The 20,532-nt window shown below is 33.3% G+C and overlaps 1 protein-coding gene across 12 annotated transcripts in view; it reads right to left on the minus strand.

The window, feature by feature from the left end:
- Positions 1-20,532, minus strand: part of VPS13B (vacuolar protein sorting 13 homolog B) — a 737,914-nt gene that overhangs the window by 675,937 nt on the left and 41,445 nt on the right. For all 12 annotated transcript variants that reach the window (XR_012490690.1, XM_074316465.1, XM_019757646.2 and 9 more), the window contains exons 5-7: positions 14,087-14,254; positions 9,412-9,593; positions 5,044-5,218 (exon numbers count right to left, since the gene is read on the minus strand). Coding sequence is in view for 11 of the 12 variants with exons in the window: in XM_074316465.1 (XP_074172566.1) it covers positions 5,044-5,218; positions 9,412-9,593; positions 14,087-14,254 (525 nt within the window). In the remaining variant the exon portion in view is untranslated. The remainder of the gene's footprint in view (positions 1-5,043; positions 5,219-9,411; positions 9,594-14,086; positions 14,255-20,532) is intronic.

Consider the following 20,532-nt stretch of genomic DNA (forward strand, 5'->3'; position numbering starts at 1 on the left):
GTTATATCAAATAGTGGTTGTGAAGCTATCTCAAAATATTTACACACATTACTACTTTGAAACTATGACAACTATTAGACTTCCTGCTATATTTTGTTGTTTAAAATGTTAACATAGAAGCACATATAAAAATATAACAAAAAAGACAAAATACATGAAATAATGGTTTTCAGATACTGGATATCAGGCAGTGAGACCAGTGAGTCCTGAGAGATGGGAAACGAGAAATGAGCTCAATGATTGCCCCAGCTTAATGCCTGGAATGAGTTTCTAAAGTCACCGCCAAGAAAGCAGGAATCCAAGCAGACCTCAGCAGTGTCCTTAGATGATAAGACAAAGTAATTAGTCCAGGGAAACTAAGGTGGCTAGAGTTTGCAGGGCAGAGTATCAGATGAGAAAGACCTGTTGAGTAAAGAGCTCCTAAGATCTGCAGAGGGTCCCACTCCAGTCTTCAGCTGAGTAGTACTCAGTTTCGTGTAAGGAAACTACAGAGACCATGAAAAGAACCACCAGAAAAGAACAATGGGAACAATCTCCAAGGCTTATACAGAATTGGGAATACTCTGTGTTCCCACAGGCCCTGGGGGGGGAAAAAAACAACTTTTAATTCAGAGGGTATCAGGCAAACTATTCAAAAGGGTAATTGTCTCAACAGTGGGACAAACCCAGGCTTAAGCTAAATGGCTGCTCTGATCCAATTGAAAAAAACCTTTAAAGCAAGACTTCAATAAATTATATGGTTTCCAAGTAACTAAACTGTTTCCTAGAATACGAAAGTATCTAGCCCTCAACAGGAAAATTTCACGTCTGGCATCCAATTAAAAATTATTTATCAGACATGCAAAGAAGCAGGGAAATATAACCCAAAATGAGGGGAAAAAAAGTCAGTCAATACAAAAGAACCTAGGAATGATGCGTTCACGGCAATAGTAAACAAGGACATTAAAACAGCTATATAAATAATATACAATATTCAAGAAAGCATAAACAAGGAAAGATAGATGTATTTTAAATCCAAACTGAACTTTTAAAGATGAAAAATACAGTATCTGAGATGAAATATAAACTAGAGGGATTAACAGCAGATTAGATACAGAAAATTAGTAAACTTGAACAGAAATAGAAACTATCAAAAATGAAACAGAAAACAAAGGAAAAAAGAAAAAAAAAAAACCTTAACAGAGCATCACAGAGGAGCTCTGTCGAACTTCAGGTTGCTTAACACACATGTAACTGGAGACCCCAAAGGAAGAGAGGGGAACTGAAAAAAAATGCTTGAAGAAATAAAGCCCCAAATTTTTCTAAATATATATGAACCCACAGATCTGAAAACTCTAATGTATTCCACAAGTAACATGAAGAAATGACACCACGGCATATCAAAGTCAAAATGATTAAAACCTTCTGAGAAGAGACGTTCATAGGCTTTACCAGCACGTCAAAGCAATCCACAGCACACACAACAAAAGGTTAAGGATCCCTGGTTTAGACAAATGAGAAAACTAGTTCAGACTCCTTTGGAAGCAAATAGTGGAGTTGCTTTATCCTTTTGTTTTAACATACAAGAGAAACCTAGTCACCTTCTTAGATCACAGAAAGCAATAGTCATAAAGGAAAAATTTGAAAATTACATTTCATCAATATTTAAAACTTCTGCTCAAGAGACATCTTTAAAAAATGAATTAAGCAAGTCACATTCTGGGAAAGAAACATTCCTAAACAATGTATACGACAAAAAACTTGAGTTCAGAATATATAAAGCACTTCTACAAATCAGTAATGAAACCCAAAAAGGTTTAAAATAGTCAAATATTTAATACACACTTCAGAAATACAGACATATTAATGTAAATAACCAAATGAAAAGTTCAAAATAATTGCTCAGACAAATGCAAATTAAAACAAAATACCACAACACATTCATCAGAATGGAAAAACGTAAAGACTGATAACACCAAATGCTGGCAAGGATGTGGAGCAACTGGAGCTGTCATACATTGCTGATGGGAATGTAAAATGGCACAACCACTTCGGAAAGATGGTCTGGTAGTTTCTTAAAAAACAGAAAAAAAACTTAACATACAACTGCACTCTTAGGTATTTACCCAAGAAAAAGAATGGCACATATCTACAACAGACTTAGAAGACTGTCCAGTGCAGCTTTATTTATAATACCCAAAACTAGAAACAGTCCAAGCATCCATCAACAGGGAAATGGCTAACTAAACTATAGCATATTCATATGGTATATTCATACAATGTACCTAGCAATAAAAAGAAAATTACTACTGATAATGATGAATCCCAAAAATATTGTCTTTAGGACAGTGATAATACTATGTGTTATACCATGATAATGGGTACATACCATTATACATTTGTCCAAACCTACAGAATGCACAACACTACAAGTGAATGGTAATGTAAACTATGGACTCTGGGTGATGATCTGTCAATACAGGCTCATCAACTGCAACAAATGTCCCACTCTGGACGGGATGCTGGTAATGGGGGAGGTTATGCATGTGTGGGGACAAGAGGTATATGAGAAATCTCTGTACCTACCCATCAATTTTGCTGTGAATCTAAAACTGCTCTATAAAAATAGCCTTAATAAAAATTTTTTTTAAGTAAACATTATTCTTAATGAAAGGACACTTTCAAAGGAAAGTACATACTATATGATTCCATTTACGCAAAATTCTACAATCAGCAAAACTAATCTGTGGTTTCTTTAAAAATTCAGAAAAGTGTTTATCTGAGCAGAGGGACAGTAGAGAACAAATGAAAAGGGCATGAGGGAACTTTTTGAGATGTTAATGATCTGTATCTTGATGGGTGTTTTGCATCACACAGGTATATGGATGTCTCAAAACATGTTGAGTAGTATACTTAAGATTTATGGATTACACTTTGTAAATTTAACCTACAAAAGAATAAAAAGTCATTAATATATATAAACTCTTAACGATATGCTGCTGAAGTCTAGGGGTGAAGTGTACTGATGATGTCTGTAATTTTGAAAGGCATCAAAAAGGTTAGTTGAATTGATGAAGGCAAAGATGTCAGACAAAGAGATATATGATAAAGAAATATAACAAAATATTCATTGTAGAATCTAGATAATGAGTATGTGGGTGTCTACTGTATAATACTCTTTCAACTTTTCTATGTATTTGAAACTTGTCATAATAGCATAGTTGAAAAAAAATAAATTGGGCACCTTTTATGTGCTAGGTTTTGTTCTAGGTATTAGACACTGTTCCTGTCTCGGGAGTGCATTGTCTGACAGGCATTCACTATCTACTGTGAAATAAAAGTTTGTTTTATTTTATACCTATATATGATTATTAATGTTGTTCCCTAAGCTTTTTTTAAGGTGATAAGATTTTTAATAAGTTATAATTTAAATATTGTATAAATTTGGCCTTTAAAAGTATATAATAGTCTCAAAGTTTTACAACCATTACCACTACCTAATTTTAGGACATTTTCATCACTCGATAAAGAAAACCTCTACCCATTAGCAGTCACTAGCCATTCCCTCCTTCCCCTACCCCCCTACCCTGGTTACTAATCTACTTTCTGTTTCTATGGAATTGCCTATTATGTACATTTCATATAAATGGAATCATACGTTTCTTTTTGACTGGCTCCGTTCACTTAAAATCATGTTTTCAAAATTTATCATGTTGCAGCATATATCAGTATTTCAAAAATTCTTTTGTATAACTGAATAATATTCCAATGTACAGATATACCATAATTGTTTATCCATTCATCAGCTGATAGACATTTGGGCTGTTTCCACTTTTTGGTTATTATTATGAATAATGTTGCCATGAATATTTACATGCAAGTTTTTATGTGGACATATATTATAATTCTCCTAGGAATAGAACTGCTGGGTCATATGGTAACACTTTGTTCAAGTTTTTGAAGAAACAGATTGTTCCAAAGCAGCTATACCATTTCATATTCCCAACAGCAACATATAAGAGTTCCAATTTCTCCATATCCTTGCCAACACCTGCTATTATAATAGTCTTTTTGATTATAGCCATTCTAGTGGCCATGAAATGGCGTCTCATTGTGGTTTAGATTTGCACTGCCCCTCATGACTAATAATGCTGAGCATCTTTTCACGTGTTTGTTGACCATTTGTTTGGATAAAATGTCTATTCAGGTCTTTTTCCCATTTTTTAATTGGGTTAGTCATTCCTAAGTTTTAAATGTCCTTTGCTAAAGGCTCTATCTACAGAAATTAATCATCTTCTCCAAATTTTTCCTGAGTCTCAGGCCTAATGGCAAGTCAATCATTCCTTTCATTATCTTTCTACTTCAGATATTCATATCTCTGTTTAATCAAACATACTAGCATTCTACCATACAACACACTTAACTGTTCATATGTCTGTCCACTCCATTATATCTTAAAATTTTAAGGAAAGAGAACACATCTTTTCATCCCTGTATTTACCAACATTACCAACAATAACGTCTCACATATACTACACTTTAGTAAAAGTATAAAGAATTGAGTAACTTAAGTTAATCCACTAGGTATACTTCAATGAAGCAAATACTTCATTAATTAGTGTTCCCATTAATTAACTAGGTATCCTCAGTAAAGCACATAGTTAATTAAGTATAATTAATTACATATAATAAAGCATTAAGTATATATAACTCAATTAATTAGTTTTAATAACTCTTGGTGTGCCTTTGCAGAAAAATTACCAATACTATAATTTATAGGAAATCTTGAGATTGCACTACCTTAACTTTTATATAATATACATTCTAACACTTATACCTATTAGAAACATCAAAGTTGTTTTTAGCTTGCAGAAAAAAGAAAATCAGAATAGTATTCAGCATGTAGAAAAGAAAAAAGTCAAAGTGGTGTCAAACAACCAAAATAAAATCATCCCGTCACACTAGAACACTGCAAAACTCAGTCTAATGTATTTTTAAAGTTTCACAATGATAAAAACACTATCTAAGAACAATACCTCTAAAATAAAGTTTTATTATATTTACCTGTAATGTTTCCTAACATATCTTTATTGTGACAGGTAGAATCTTCTGTTTCTCCATCTTTAAAGTTGCCTATTTCTCCATAGTAAAGAGCAATCCCAAGTTGCATTATACGGATAAACATAGGCAGTTGTTGATCTGTGATGGAAAGTTTCAAACTCTCTACTAAGGTATGAATCTATATTTTGAAAAAATAAAAACATCAACAAAATCACGTTCAAAGGGAATATATTTTAACATAAGTAAGAAAATGTCAAAAGTCTTAAACAGAGTAACATAAGAGAAACAGTAATGTCCCAAACATTTCTAATATTTAAGCCAAAATAGTTTATTCTAAAATCTTAGGAAATTTTGCTATGATCAATAAAACTTAGAAACTATATTAAGTCAAATGATGTAAATGCAAATACAAATGATAATGAAAAGATACAGTCACACTAGAGTTCCAGATAACACCAGAAAGAAAGTTATGTAACCAAAATACATAGATAAAGTAGTCCCCCTTTATCTATGGGGGATATGTTCCAAGATCTCCAGTGGATGCCTTAAATCCCGGATAGTACCAAACCCCATATACACTATGTTTTTTCCTAAACATGAGTATCTTTTCACTTAAAGGAAGTACTTGAAGGCTTCTCTTTGACATATCCAAACAGCATCACTACTCTTGTGCTTTGGGGCCATTATTAATTAAAATAAGGGTTACCTGAACACAAGCACTGCATTACCACAGGTAGACTGGACAACCAAGACAGCTACTAAGTGACTAACGGGCAGGTAGCACATACAGCAGGGTGAAGTGAGATTTCAGCACACTACTCAGGACGGTGTGCATTTAAAACTTATGAACTGTTTATTTCTGCAGTTTTCCATTTAGTATTTTCAAACCGTGGTTGACCACAAGTAAATGAAACCATGGAAAGCGAAACAGTGGACAAGGGGGATCTAATTTACCCACTCTATAATGTTAAGGGTATGATAGTACTCCCCTCAAAACCAGAAAGATCTCTCTCACAACCAAGAATAAAAGCTTCATGAAGACATTTTAGTAAAACTTGAATCACACTTTCTAGCTCTATTAACCATAAGAATAGATATATATTCTAAAAACATATGCAAAGAGGGAAAAATTACTAATGTTATAACTATGGAAATACGGACATAATAAAAATGTTATTGCCAAATATGGAAAACTAATGGCAATATATGTTCAGGAAAATTTTTCAAACAAATTTTAAATAAGAGATTTAAACATGACAAAATTTATAATGTCAATTATAAGAAAAAAATAACATTAATTATTAGCAAATAGGATATATAGCAGCCAATCAAAGTTCTCCTCACAGAAATAGACATCAATGAAATATAAACACAGCCTCAGTTTAATGGTTTCCTGCTGTTTTATAAACATGGAATATAACCAATTAAGCCATAAAGTTAAGTCTCTCGGAAGGTTTATTTTGACTAACTGGTATTTGAGTGTCTATGAAACATGAAAAAGAAGTAATGGTAATCATCATATTTTTAGGGCTAAAGGCAAAAAACAAAAAAATTATACTTGAAGGGAAATAAAGCTGTATTGTAGAGGGGAGGAGTGTAAAATGCCATATTTGAATAAGAGTACAGGTTTCTTAAAATTGACCTCAAAATGGTACACTAAATAGACCATGAAGAGGTAAGAAAATCCTGACAAGCTGGAAGGGAAGGGAGAAGCGTACTGTGTAGGCCTGCCAAACTCTTCCTCATTTGAGATTTCTCTACCACATCCTTTTAAATATTGTATAGTACCAGTGATGAACAGTCTTAGCAAAATCAATGACAGACAAAAAATCAACATACACATACACACACACGTGTGTGTGTATATATATAAAATGTACAAACATATACATAGCTTTAAAATATATATTTTATATATGATATACAGAGAGTGCCAAAAAATGTATACACATTTTAAGGAAGGAAAAAACTGTATTAAAATTACACTGATGGTAACTACTTTGAGCACCTCTTGTAATTGCAGAAGTCAAATGTGACTTGTATTCATCTTTTGTTATCAGTATATATTGATTAAAACTACAATTTTTTCCTTTCTTAAAATGTGTATACATTTTTTTGGCATCCTTTATATATGCAAAAATATGTAAGATTAATCCAATAAAAAAATCAACAAAAAAAATCTGAATGGATTTTTCAAAGAACAACTGTAAGTGGACATATTTTCAAAAAATCTAACTAATAATGTTAATTAAAATACATATTATTTTTTTGTTCAACAAGTTGGCAATTTTTAAAACATGATCATATTTAAAGATAGCAAGAGTGTAACACAGGCACTCCCCTAAATTTCATAAGCATTTACACTGGTTAAAGCTTTCCTGAAACAATTTGGCAATACAGATCACAGGCCATAAAAAAGTTTAAACTCCTTAATAAGATATTTGCAATTACAGAAATCATTCCTAAGGAATTTATCAGATATGTAGTCAATGCTTTACGTGCAGATTCATTCCTCTGAAAGAAAATTGTAAAAAAAAAGTAAATTTTCAAAAATAGGAGAAATGTTAAATAGGACATAGCCATTCAACATATTTATTTCTCACAAAAGATAAAATATTATAAAAAGCCAAACCAAAATATAAATAAACTCAAAGCTACTTAAACAAATATACATGAGAGGTTTAAACAAATAATTAGGGAATATGAAACATTTTCGAAATCACCTGTCTTTGAGATGATCAATAAATGACCTTTAACCATATCCACTTAATACATATTTCCTAGGACTAGGAATTGGAAGAATGATGAGCCTAACTTAAAACGGCAAACCATACATCACAATACATAGTATTAATAAAAAACTCAACATTTTATTTCAGTTGAGCAGAATGTTATGTCATATTTAGTGATTACCAAATTCAAAAAACACATGCCAACAAGCGTATTTATATTAAGACGTGTATTAGAATAAAATGTCATGGCTAATCAATTTTGAGAATACAAACTTATTTATATGCCAACACTAAGTTTTCCTCAAGTTCACTTATATTTTACTTTCTTTTATTTGAGTTACATCCTAGAATATACAATTAAATTTATCCTAATAATAAATAATATTATTTTATATAGTAAGGCTTCTATGTTTCCATTACTTGTTTTCAAAATACATCTTGGATTGACCTCAACATTCCCCAACTTTACTAGTAGATTCAAGGCTAACGAAGGAAAGTAAGCCCATTATCCAGCGACAATTAACAATACTATTAATACTCTCCCATGCTTACCATTGCCAAAGAAGCTAATTCAAAAACAGAAGGGAAAAATAACAGAATTTTTAAAAAAACCAATGTGCACTATACAGAGTGGGGAAGAAAGTAAGACACTCATGACTGAGCACTACCAAAGAAAAATAAGTGGATTTCATGTATAAATATAAATTTAAGTATACTAGAGCTACATAAAATGGAAACTGTTATATGTTTTTAAAAATGTAAAAAAATAATTTATACAGCCACAAACAGGCACAGTAGTCAATACCAGTGTAAAGACTTAGAGCCAACTTTTCCATTTAGAATTTTAATATTCAGAGGCATGTAATTCAACAATAAAAATTCATTTCACCATAAAACTTAGTTAACAAAATCACAAGTCACGGTGTGAAGTCTTTTTCAGACAGACAAATGGATGAAGGTTTAGAAAACTGTTCTGTAATGAAAGAACACAAGATTTACACTTACAGACTAACTATACACACTACGAATTGAAAAATCATATCAATTCCTTGGAGAACAACAAATTTTCGCATGTGTCAAAAAACATTACCTGGAAAATCCCCATACTCTAATATTTCAATTACATTTTCAAAGCATACATCAAAAGTTAAAATGTCCTGAAACAATAAACTATCAAGTTAGCAAATCAAGCCTCATAAAGTTATCAAAGAAAGAAAAGAGACTACAGTTACCAGATAATGCTAAACAAATCATAAGGACAGAAATATAGATCTAATATAGATTGATATGCAGTCCACTGTGAGCATAAATACACTTTTTTATATTTGTGTTTTTAAGAGAAAAATACTAATAAACAGCTTGACAGATGAAACAGGAAACTATAGTCATAGGAAGAAAGAAAAAAGTCCCAAAATATCTCAACTAAAACACATAACACAAAAAGTTGTAAATATAATATATAACATAGTAAATAATGTAACATAGAAGTTATAAATAAAACTTTTTTTACAAAAAAAAGATGGCATATATATCTATGAGGTTAATTTCTTCTTTGTTTTTTAAATAATAATTTGCATGCACAAGTGCCAATAAACAAAATGAGATATGCAACTCAAGTACTAGAAAAAGAAACACGTACTTTAATAACAGATGGCATCTTGGAATTTAGGTTATCGTATGTAAAATGAAGACGAGTTCTGAAGGAACACTTGTACAATAAAGGATCCTGGTAAAATTCTATTTTACCACTAGCATTTCGTTTATCAAGACAAACTGTACAGTCGGAAAAATTGATAACCTTTCTCAGCACCAGATCAGTTGCTAAAAAGAAAAGAAAAACACTTTAAATAAAAAGGAATATTAGAGAAAAAAAGGCAACTATTATTAGTACAAATAGTTATAAAAATAAGTGAAATTCAGATTAATAGAGCATTTAATATACAATGCCAGAATCTATGCAAAGAACTTCTCCTTTATTATATCATTTAAATTTTCCAACAACCTTACAAAATAGGCACAATAATCCCCATTTTATGTACAGAGCATCAAAATGAGGCTAAAGAAATGAAGTAGCTTGCCTTCCATTTTTTGACCACAAATTTAAGACAAAATTTATGAAAACTTTTGCCATCTGCAATGAGATATTAAATAACAAAATAAAATTCTTGAGAAACCATATTCAAGATAACATCTGGAGTAATAGTCACTCATTTAACTCTCATTTTACACGAAAACACTTACTGCTATGCTCTAAACCTATGCTTTCCAATATGGTAGCCATCAGCAATATGTGGCTATTTAAATTTATATATGAATAAATTAAAATTACACAAAAATAAAATTTCAGTCCTTGGTTGCACTAGCCACATTTCAAGTGCTCAAAGCCATATGTGGCTACTGGCTACAGTACTGGATAGTAAAAATATAAAATATATCCATTATCATAGAAAATTCTAGGGGGCTAGCACTGCTCTATATAATAACTAATGAAGAAATTACCAATAACAGTATAAAGTTTGCTTTCAAAGGAATAAAAATGAAACAAGTACTGGTCAAGTATCAAACTAGAAAATGAAACCTGTAACTAACAAGTAGTTTTATTCCTAACAAGCAATTCCTAGGTAAATAATCAGGCTCAAGTTCCTTTGCTCAGTGATTTTAAATTAGCAGCCCCACATGCTATGGCCATGGGGCTCTGCAAAACAATAAAATATGCATTAGTCCAGTCTTTGATAACACTATTTCTGAGTATATCCTGGCAACCTCTAATTAATTCAATCTTTAATTTTCTTTTCTTTTTTTGAATTTAATTTTTTAAGAAGTAAAAGCTAAAGAGTATGCATGCATATGTGTGGAAAAGTTTTATCCACAAATAAATTTCAAATTTGTCTGTTAGCTGAAAAAATACAAACTTGCCATAGTATTTCATTTTACATATATATTAGATGATTTAGTTATTGATATAATATACATGTACACAAATTAAAGAAATCGCATTAGTAGGACTAGAAATGAGAGAAACCCTCTAGATGCTCCCGTCCCTCTCTTTGTGATAATAATAATTTACTGAATATTTGCTGTTGCATGCTACACTAAGTCTTTTAAGTCCATTATCTCCTAATATTTACATGGCTCTGTTTAAAAGATGTGAAAACTGAGTCACAGAAAAGATAAATAATCTGTCTAATGTTAGACTGTTCATAAAGAGCAGAGTTGTAATTCAAACTCTGGCAACCTTACTCCAGAGGGCATATTCTTATCCATTACACTATAAGAACATAAAGTGGTTACATTTTTAGGAAATTCTAGAAAATTATTATTCATTGAGAGGAAATTATTAATCTTTTAAAAATTAGTCTTTCTTAAAAACTAAATATAACAGCAATTATCTTGTAAAAACTTACAAAATGAATTCTAGTTTTAGTACTTACTTTAGATAACGTGCTGCAATTTAATCTGTAAAATGGAATAATTATGTCTACCTAATAAGCACTCTGGAAAAAGACTTGGCATTATTTGAAACTGTGAATACTGCATATCCTTCCATTTAACAAACCCACTCCTAAGTAAATGCCCTAAAGAAATGCTTACACGTATGAGTACATGTCAAAAGATATGTACAAGGTTCATAACAATACTGTTTATAATAGCAAAAATCTGGAAACATCCCTAATGCCCATCATCAGGAAATCAGATAATAAAGTTTTGGCATATTTAAATAATAGAATATTATTCATAAATAAAAATCAGTTATCTACAACTACATGCAACAATATGGGAAAATATTAAATGCGTATGTTAACTGAAAACAGCAAACCTTAAAAGACAACACAGAAAATATTATTAATACAAAGCTCAAAAATACATGTAACTAAATATATCACTTATGTACACATTCACACATGATAAAACTTTTCTTTATTGAGGTAAAATTCACATGACATAAAATTAACCTATTTAAAATGTACAACAGTAACATTTAGTACTCTGATACCGTTGTGAAACCATCACCACAATCAATTTTAGAACCTTTTCATCACCTCAAAAAAGAAACTCTGTAGTCTTTAGCTATCATCCCTCTACCCCCCTCATTGCCCTCACCCGTCCCCAATCCCTAAATAATCACTAATCTACTTTCTGTCTATATAGATTTGCCTATTTTGCCAGTTCATACAAATGGAATCCTATCATTTGTGGCCTGTTGTGTCTGGCTTCTTTCACTCAGCATAATGTTTTCAAGGTTGATCCATGTTATCAATACTTCATTCAGTTTTATAGCACAACATGTGTAAAGAAAGTGAATGATAAAATTTAATACAGCAGTTAAAGGGTGTGGATAGGGAAAAGCATATAGGGGAAGGAGAGCAAATGGTTCATGTTCTAGTTACTTGGAGGGTATGTAATTATTATATTGTTTTATAACAATTACATGTTACAAAAATCCCTTTGTAAATATCAAATATTACATTAAAATTAATAAAAGAGGAAATAATAGTATCTACCTCAGAAGGTTAAAGGATTAAAATAAGATAATTAATGTAAAAACCAGCACCAGCCCAGCAGTTAACAAGCATTCAATAAATGGAAGATACCATTTTTGCTGTCTTTATCACCACCATCATCATGAGCTTTCGTGTGATATCGCACTTAATTCTCATAAACATACTTGGTGGGTTGGCAGTAATGATAATTCACATTTTAGGAATGACTCCCCCACAGTTCCACTAGGTTAGTGGTAGAGGGAAGATTTGCACTAAGATCCCCTAACTCCTGATTCAGGACTCTTTTCAATTCACTACATAGAATTTTCCAAAGTAATATCTGCATTAGCTCTATATTAAAACTATAAATGAAACTTCTTCCCCTAAGATGTCAGCTCATTTATTTAATCCTGTATTATCCTGTTCTATTTGTTTTCTTCCTATATTTCATAGCTTTTTCTTCTGGCCTTTTTATTGAATATTTCTTTCCAAAGAGGATGAGACAGAGGCAATAATAATGTCCCAGAAATCAAAGACTTGGGCATTTGCATACACTCTTCTTTATGCTTCGCAACAGAGTTGCAAGATATGGATTATTCTTTATTTCTAAAATATGAAGACTGAAGCTTGGAGAACTATTCCAATTCTGCTATTTCCTAGTTGTATTCCATAACTACGCAAATTAAATAATCTTAAGACTCGATTTCACTTTGCTTTCCTTTAACTAGGACTTAAGATGAATAAATGAATATATGACTAAATGAATGAGAAAGGATATCACCACTTTGTGGAGTTATGACAATTAGAGAAAATGACTGTAAATAATAGTAAAAGCAGCTCCTTTCTGAGCAATGACTATGTACAGGACACTCACATAAGTCCTTTCAGTGCATCAATGTATTTAATAATTCTGTAAGAAACTCCTTTATATCCCCATTTTACAAATGAGGAAACTGAAAAACAGAGAAGTGAAGTAACTCACCCCAGGTCATACATCTAAGACTATGTAGGAGGGCCAGGATTCAAACTCAGGAGGTCTGACTCTACTGCCGGCACTTTTAACAAGTATCTACCACAGCAAGTCACAGATAAAAGGTGCTCACAATAGTCTCCTTACTATATTTTCCAAAAATACCCATTTCTTGTCCTATCAGAACATACGTCAACAAATGTTATCGCTTATTTAATCTCTCTCCTGACAAAACTAAGCAGCAGCAATGTATATTTTCTTCACAGCTTTAGTTTCAATGTTTTAGCACAGCACCTGCTATGCAGAACAAAATAAAATAGTAATAAATAAATGGCAGTGATTAAAATTCATTATTATTTAGTTCTTTTAAGATAAGCAATGGGAGAATGCAGCACATAATAGTTCAAGAAGGCTTCAGGATTATCCAAAAATCCCAAATGTGCTCTGGAATATACAAACCTAAAACATAAATTAATCAGACAGATTGTTTTGCTATTACCGAACCATATTACCCTTCCTCCTTCAAAATCTTTTAAAATTTTAACTTAATATTATTTAAGTTTTATTGCTATAACCCATAGCATTGTAAAATATTATACATCACATTTGAAATAAGCATGTTATAGGTAAGAAAAAATAAAAATCAGAAATATTAAAAACACAAGTCTGGGATTTCTTAATCTGAGGGTCTATTAACCTCCTGTAACTGCACACTAAATTCTATATATGTGCATTTTTCCAGGCTGAAGACAAAGTTTTCAATAGATTTATCAAAGAGTCAGTTGGCCCAAGAAAGATTTAGAATTCAAGAAAATGTTTTACAAAAATGGAAAAAATCTATATTGTTCTTGACATTTACTCACCAGAAATATCCATGAATGCACGATCCCATAATTCATCTACTGTATAGCATTCTGCCGAAGTGATGTTGACTGAAAGAACAATATCATCTTCAACATATTTTAATATGAGATTATTTATAACGATGTTTACATTATTTACAACTCGTCTAATCAGACTCTGCACATAACCTATAAAATAGACAAAGGATTCAATTAGCCACAAGTCTGTCAATAAATAATTTTTCTTAAAATATTTTAATATGAAATTATTTATAACAATGTTTACATTATTTACAACTCGTCGAATCAGACTCTGCAAATAACCTATAAAATAGAAAAAGGATTCAAGTAGCCACAAATCTGTCAATAAATAATTTTTTCTTAAAATATTACTGAGCTTCATGTATTTGAAAAGTATTATTTAGCATACGTATTTTGCAGAGAGGCAACTAACATTCAGATAGGTAAACAGGCTTGCCAAAGTAACACAACTACGAAGTAGCAGATTCAGCCCAACAAAAACCATTACCAAGAAGTTCTATATAATAAAATGTTCACATACTAAGAAAAACCATATTTAGCAAAAACCTTTTTAATAACAATACTAGATCCCATTCAATGATTAATTTATACTACAAGTATTTTGGTTTCTGCCTACTTTATCAAACATTTTTCCCAAATGAAACTGTTACTATATGCTGATTATACTGTGTATTAGAAGAATGGGTTCTTTAAGCTTCTTTAAGCTTCTTTTTGAACCAGCTGTCATCTTGTCTTCCTACTTTAAATAGCCATAAAAATATTCAAAAGTTAGACTTGGAGGAAGAAAGATAGGAACAACATAACCACCATAATGGACTCAACTATGTCCACTCACTAATACATAACACTGAAACAGAATCAGGAAAATAATATGAAAGAGGAAGAAAATATAGACAGTTAAAGAAAGAGGAGAGAAAAGAACACAACAAAGAAGACAGAAAAAAGAAAAGTATGAAAGGAAAGAGAATGCATGCAATCATGAGAACACAGGGAAATAAGAAAGAGAATCAGAAATAAGATTTAAAAAAAAAAAAAAAAACCCTCAAAGCAACAAAAGGAATAGTGAATATTCTTTTTCTCAGCTTGCCTAGAAGGTCCAAAAGTTTTCTTTTAATTTCATGCTACTATGGGATACTCCATAATCTCAGAAGTTTCTCTCAGAGGTTTATCACACAATAAATGTGTATATAGATAGATTATTGAGGAATTTAATTGAAAATATAAAACTAAACATAAAGAGTATTAAAAAAGACAGACAAAGATTTAAAACCTCACTTTACTCAAATGCATTTCCACTATAAAACTTATTTAAAAGCTAACTGAAATATTAGCTATTTCATGAAATCTATCTGTTTGTATTCTTTAAACCAGAACTTCATTGGACAAAACAGAATCAACTTCTTTCAGCAACTGACATTGTTAACACCTACATTAAAGCCTGCTGGGAGAAAGCTTATTTTAAGTCTATTCAACCATAACATGTTTGCAAAAACCAACTCCTTCATTCACTCCCAGTGGATACAAATAGAACAGAAATGTAAAATGACTAAGTTCAAGTTTTTCTGGTATATGGAAACTATTAGCAGTTTTTAGAGTGCCAATTATCTATCAGATGCTATAACATTAACATACATAATATAAATAAATTTAAGGTAATAAATACTTTTATGAGAGTAGATGCTAAAATAATATTTAACAAATTAAGTTTCAAAAGGAAATTTTAAATATCAAAAATTTCAATCGTAGAATGAGTATTCCCCCATGCTATTACTACTCAGCACAGATGTTAAAAAATAAAAATAAAAATCCTGTTACTAAGAAGTCAAGCATGACTAATACTGGTTTTCTTATTCCTGAAAAACCTGTCATCAATCGGGAATTCATAAAAACCACTTAAGTGTTTATTACCTTCAAAACAAAAAAACAAACACTCAAAGTAGAACTGGAGAAACTGTATAATGCAAAATAATAGGAACATAATACTGTAAATGTATTTTAACTGTCAGAATTATACTAATACATTTTTCATCTATTTTTTAATATTTTTTCTGTTTCTCACTGTAAAACTGACATACAACAGGAGATGAATAAACCAATTCACCAAAAAAGTAATCAAGATCTAAAAAGAATTACTTATATTTGTTTCCTTATTAAAAATAAAATCCCAAACTAAGTAACACTGACTAACCAAAAGAATAAACGATACTCTCTTTAATTCCTCATAACAAGTTAGTTCTAAGTGACCTACAGGGTGTCAAACAGCAGAAATAACAGCTCTCATTACTCCATATTTAGAGACCCCTGGGGGGTATATCTGTTCAAATAACGTGACAGTAATCCAGGTCTATTCCACAAGCATCTGAAACTGCAAAATCACTCTGGGAATATGAGCCATTATATTAGATGACTCTTTGAGCCTGTTACTAATCAATCTTTCCAGAAATTCCTATCATTACTCAAATCTCTCCCACTTAAAAATCCCATCCCTCCAAATACATATAAATATGCTCATAGGGCCAGATAAAATGCTATGACTCTTCATTGACTTTGCTCATGTTCTTTCTTCTGTTTAGAATACTCTTTGTCCATTCTCCCTTCTTGTGCAGACCCAGTATGAATGTCCCCTCTCATATATCCTCTTCTCTAAAGTCCCCCACCCTACACATCAACATTAAGCAGGCTGTCTCTACCACTTTTCCTGGGCTTATGTTACTACTGCCATTTGTGTATGTTTATGTATATTTACCTTTTCTGTTAAACAATAAAATCTGAGAAGGCAAAGAGTATATCTATTTATTTCTCTGATATTCTAAATTAAGTGGCGTGTTCAAATAATTTTGGTTAAAACAGACAACATTTGCAATCAGTTTATCCTAATGTGGTCAATGGAAAGCCAACTTGCTCAAGTCAGAAATGTGCCATGATTGATGACTTAGTTGCAGTACCTAAAAACATCTTGGTCTAGTTTTTGGTATAAAATTTATCTGGAGGTTATACAGAATCATATACACAACTTATGCTCAAATGGTTAAAGGGAGAGGAAGTTCTTAGTAATGTTCTTGCCTTTTGGAAGGTTGAAATTATTTCTAGATAAAACTTTTTTAAAACGCTAAATAAAAAACAGGATTCTTTATTGTCAACACTGTCGAAAGGTTTAATAAAACATGAATTCAAAAAGCATACATCAGGGTTCCAGTCAAGATGTTGCAATAGGTAAATGCTGCGCATACCTTTTCTCACAACCACATCAAAATCAGAACTAAACTACAAAACAACCATCATTCAGAATCGCCTGAAATCTTGCTCAACTGAAGCCCTACAACTAAGGACAAGCACAAGACACCACCTTGACCCTGGTAAAAGGGGCAGAGATGCAAAACGGGCTGGTCACACACACGCATGTGACCATTAAAAATCAGGAGGGATATCTCGGATGCAGAGGTCCCCCCCTGAGGAGCAAGGTGTCCCAAGCCCTTCCCCAACACAGGGCTCCAGTGTCAGAGATTTAAGACGCCATAACTTCTCGTTGTGAGAACCAGCGGAGACTATGGCTGAGTGAGACAAAGAGAGGCTACAGTGTCAGCTGCTCCTCTTAAAGACATGGCCCCAGACTTACTCACTGATGAAATCACTGGCTCTGAGCTCCAGCACAGAGACAACAAGTAGAGAGGTGACAGGGACATATAGGGGGCACTGAGTTGTTTGGATTCAGGATGGGGGCTGGAGGGGTAGCTTTATCCCAGACAAAGGAGATGGCAGAAACCATTGTTTCTTTGTTGAGCTCTTCCCATGCCCAGCCTCCAGACCCAGGCGGCTGCCATATCTGAGTCTCCATTAAGCTGGCTGACACCATTTGTTCACCATGCCCTGGTGATTCAAGACCCCACCCCACCCAACTTTCGGCCGCACCCAAGCCATTTCCAGCGACTTTTTCTTACAAACTACCTGCCTTGGATCATGCTGGAAACTTTCCTAGGGCCTTTCAAAGGTTCATGTAATGCAGACAAGCAGCATCTGGCTTGAGCATGTCCCGCACCTCTGGCTGAACAGTCCTAAACCCAGCAATAGCAGAAGCGGGCCTTGGTTCGCTGCTTGGCCTCTGAAGGCATTTCCAAGCATGACATGAGCAGCAGCCATCTACGGATTGCTTTGTAGCTCCTGCCAAGTGGCCCTGGAAGGGGAAGGGCTGCAGCTGAACTTCATCTTCAGTGGGTTCCCTCCCAGGGGGACACCTTCAAAAAGAGACAAAGCATCACCCAGCCACCCTCAAGGACGATACACTCAAGTGGGGTATTGGGCAGGCACCAGAGCCCTACTGAGGCAAATCACGCTCTTCAGTGTCAGCACCTTCACCACAACTCCTCCACTGCGGTCACAGCCAGTCGTCATAACCAATAAGCCCGAGGGTCAATCCCTCCCACTGACATGCAAATAGCAACTAAGGCTCAACTACAAGAGGAGGACACACACAACTCACACAAGGAGTGTGCACCTCAGGTGACCAGGAAGACTGCTCCACTGAGCCCCACAGCACACCCACTAAATGAAATCACTCAGTTAAGACCAGAAGACACAGTAGCACTACCTAATACACAAAAACACACACAGGGAGGCAGCCAAAATGGGGAGACAAAGAAAAATGTCCCAAATAAAAGAACAGAACAGGGCTCCAGGAAAAGAACTAAACAAAATGGAGACAAGCAATCTACCAGATGCAGTTACAAAACAGTGGTTATGAGGATGCTTAATGATCTCAGGGAGAACTTCAACAAAGTGATAAGAAACTTAAAAATGGAGATAGAAAACGTAAAAAAGAACTAGTCAGCAATAAGGAATATAATAATGGAAATGAAGATTACATTACAGGGAATAAACAGATTAGATGAAACAGAGGATCAAATCAGTGATGTAGAAGATAAGGTAGCAGAAAACTACCCAGTTAGAACAGCAAAAAGAATCCAAAAATATGAGAAAAGTTCAAGGGGCCTCTGGAACAACATCAACTATACAAACTTTCACAATCTAGAGGTACCAGAAGAAGAGAGAGAACAAGAAACTGAAAACCTATTTGAAGAAATAATAATGGAAAACTTCCCTAACCTGGCAAAAGAAACACATATATGAGGTGTGATCAGACAATACTGTAAATGTTTTAAAAAAAATTTATTACAGTAAAAGACACATTGCCATTAATACCTGTGGGTTATGCTGGTGGTCACTGCCATTGCTCTAGGCCACCTCTCAGAACCCACCCTGCCCCTGTCTTCACCTATCTGGGCAGATCCCTGCAGGGGTAAACAGAGCTGCTGAAACACACAGGCCCTCAATCCGGTGCAGAAAGAGCTTCAAAACATCAAAAGCTCTCCAAATCCACCAACAGATGAGGTACCCTGAGCCCCAGGCAACCTGCTCACAGAGGAGAAGCCCACCTTACAGGGAATCCCCTCATTGTCTGAGAAGCTGGAAAGTACAGAGAAAATATAACACTACAGTGTCAGAGAGAATTAGAGGCTGCAGTTGGAAAGAAAATAAAGCACTCTACCAACACCTACTGGAAAGCAAAGGAAAGACCTCTTCCTATCAACCTATTGCAGAACCCATTCTTGTAGATGCCTAGGAAGAGAAAAATAATTCACTAATTGCCATGAATAACCAAGTTAACAAGGCAGCTCAAAAAGAAAATGAAAAGTCTCTACAAAATGAACTTAAAGCTATGGAAATATGTCACTTAAATGACAGAGAATTCAAGATTGCAGTTTTGAAAAACTCAACGAGATGCAAAAAAGCACAGAAAGGCAGTTTATTGAACTCAGAAACACAATCAAAGAACAAAGTGAACATTTTACCAAACAGACTGAAATTCTGAGAAAACAACCAAATAGAATTTCTGGAGATTAAGAACTCAATAGAAGAAATGAAGAATGAAACAGCCAGCTTAGGTAACAGAGCTGACCAGGTGGAGGAAAGAATCAGTAACATCAAAAATAGAAACATGGAAATGACACGGATGGAAGAAAGACACTTGAGACTTAAAAGAAATTAAAGAACTCTGCAAGAACTTTCTGACTCCATCAGAAAGAGCAATATAAGAACAATGGGCATAACAGAAGGAGAATAAAGGGAGAAGGGAACAAAGAGCATATTCAAACAAATAGTCAACGAGAACTTCCCAAACTTGTGGAAAGTACTAAATCCTCAACTCCAAGAAGAAACCAGAACACCTAATTACCTCAACCCCAACAGGCCTTCCCCAAGGCACATTGTATTGAAGCTGTCAAAAATTAACGACAAAGAAAGAATCCTCAAGGTAGCCATGGAAAAGAAGACGGAACCTATAAAGGAAAGCCCATTAGGTTATCATGGGATTTTTCAGCATAAACTCTATAGGCCGGGAGGGAGTGGACCCAAATATTCAAACTATTGAG

This window comes from Rhinolophus sinicus, linkage group LG12 (genome assembly GCF_036562045.2).
Source record: "Rhinolophus sinicus isolate RSC01 linkage group LG12, ASM3656204v1, whole genome shotgun sequence".
In the NCBI taxonomy this organism is placed as follows: Eukaryota; Metazoa; Chordata; class Mammalia; order Chiroptera; family Rhinolophidae; genus Rhinolophus; species Rhinolophus sinicus.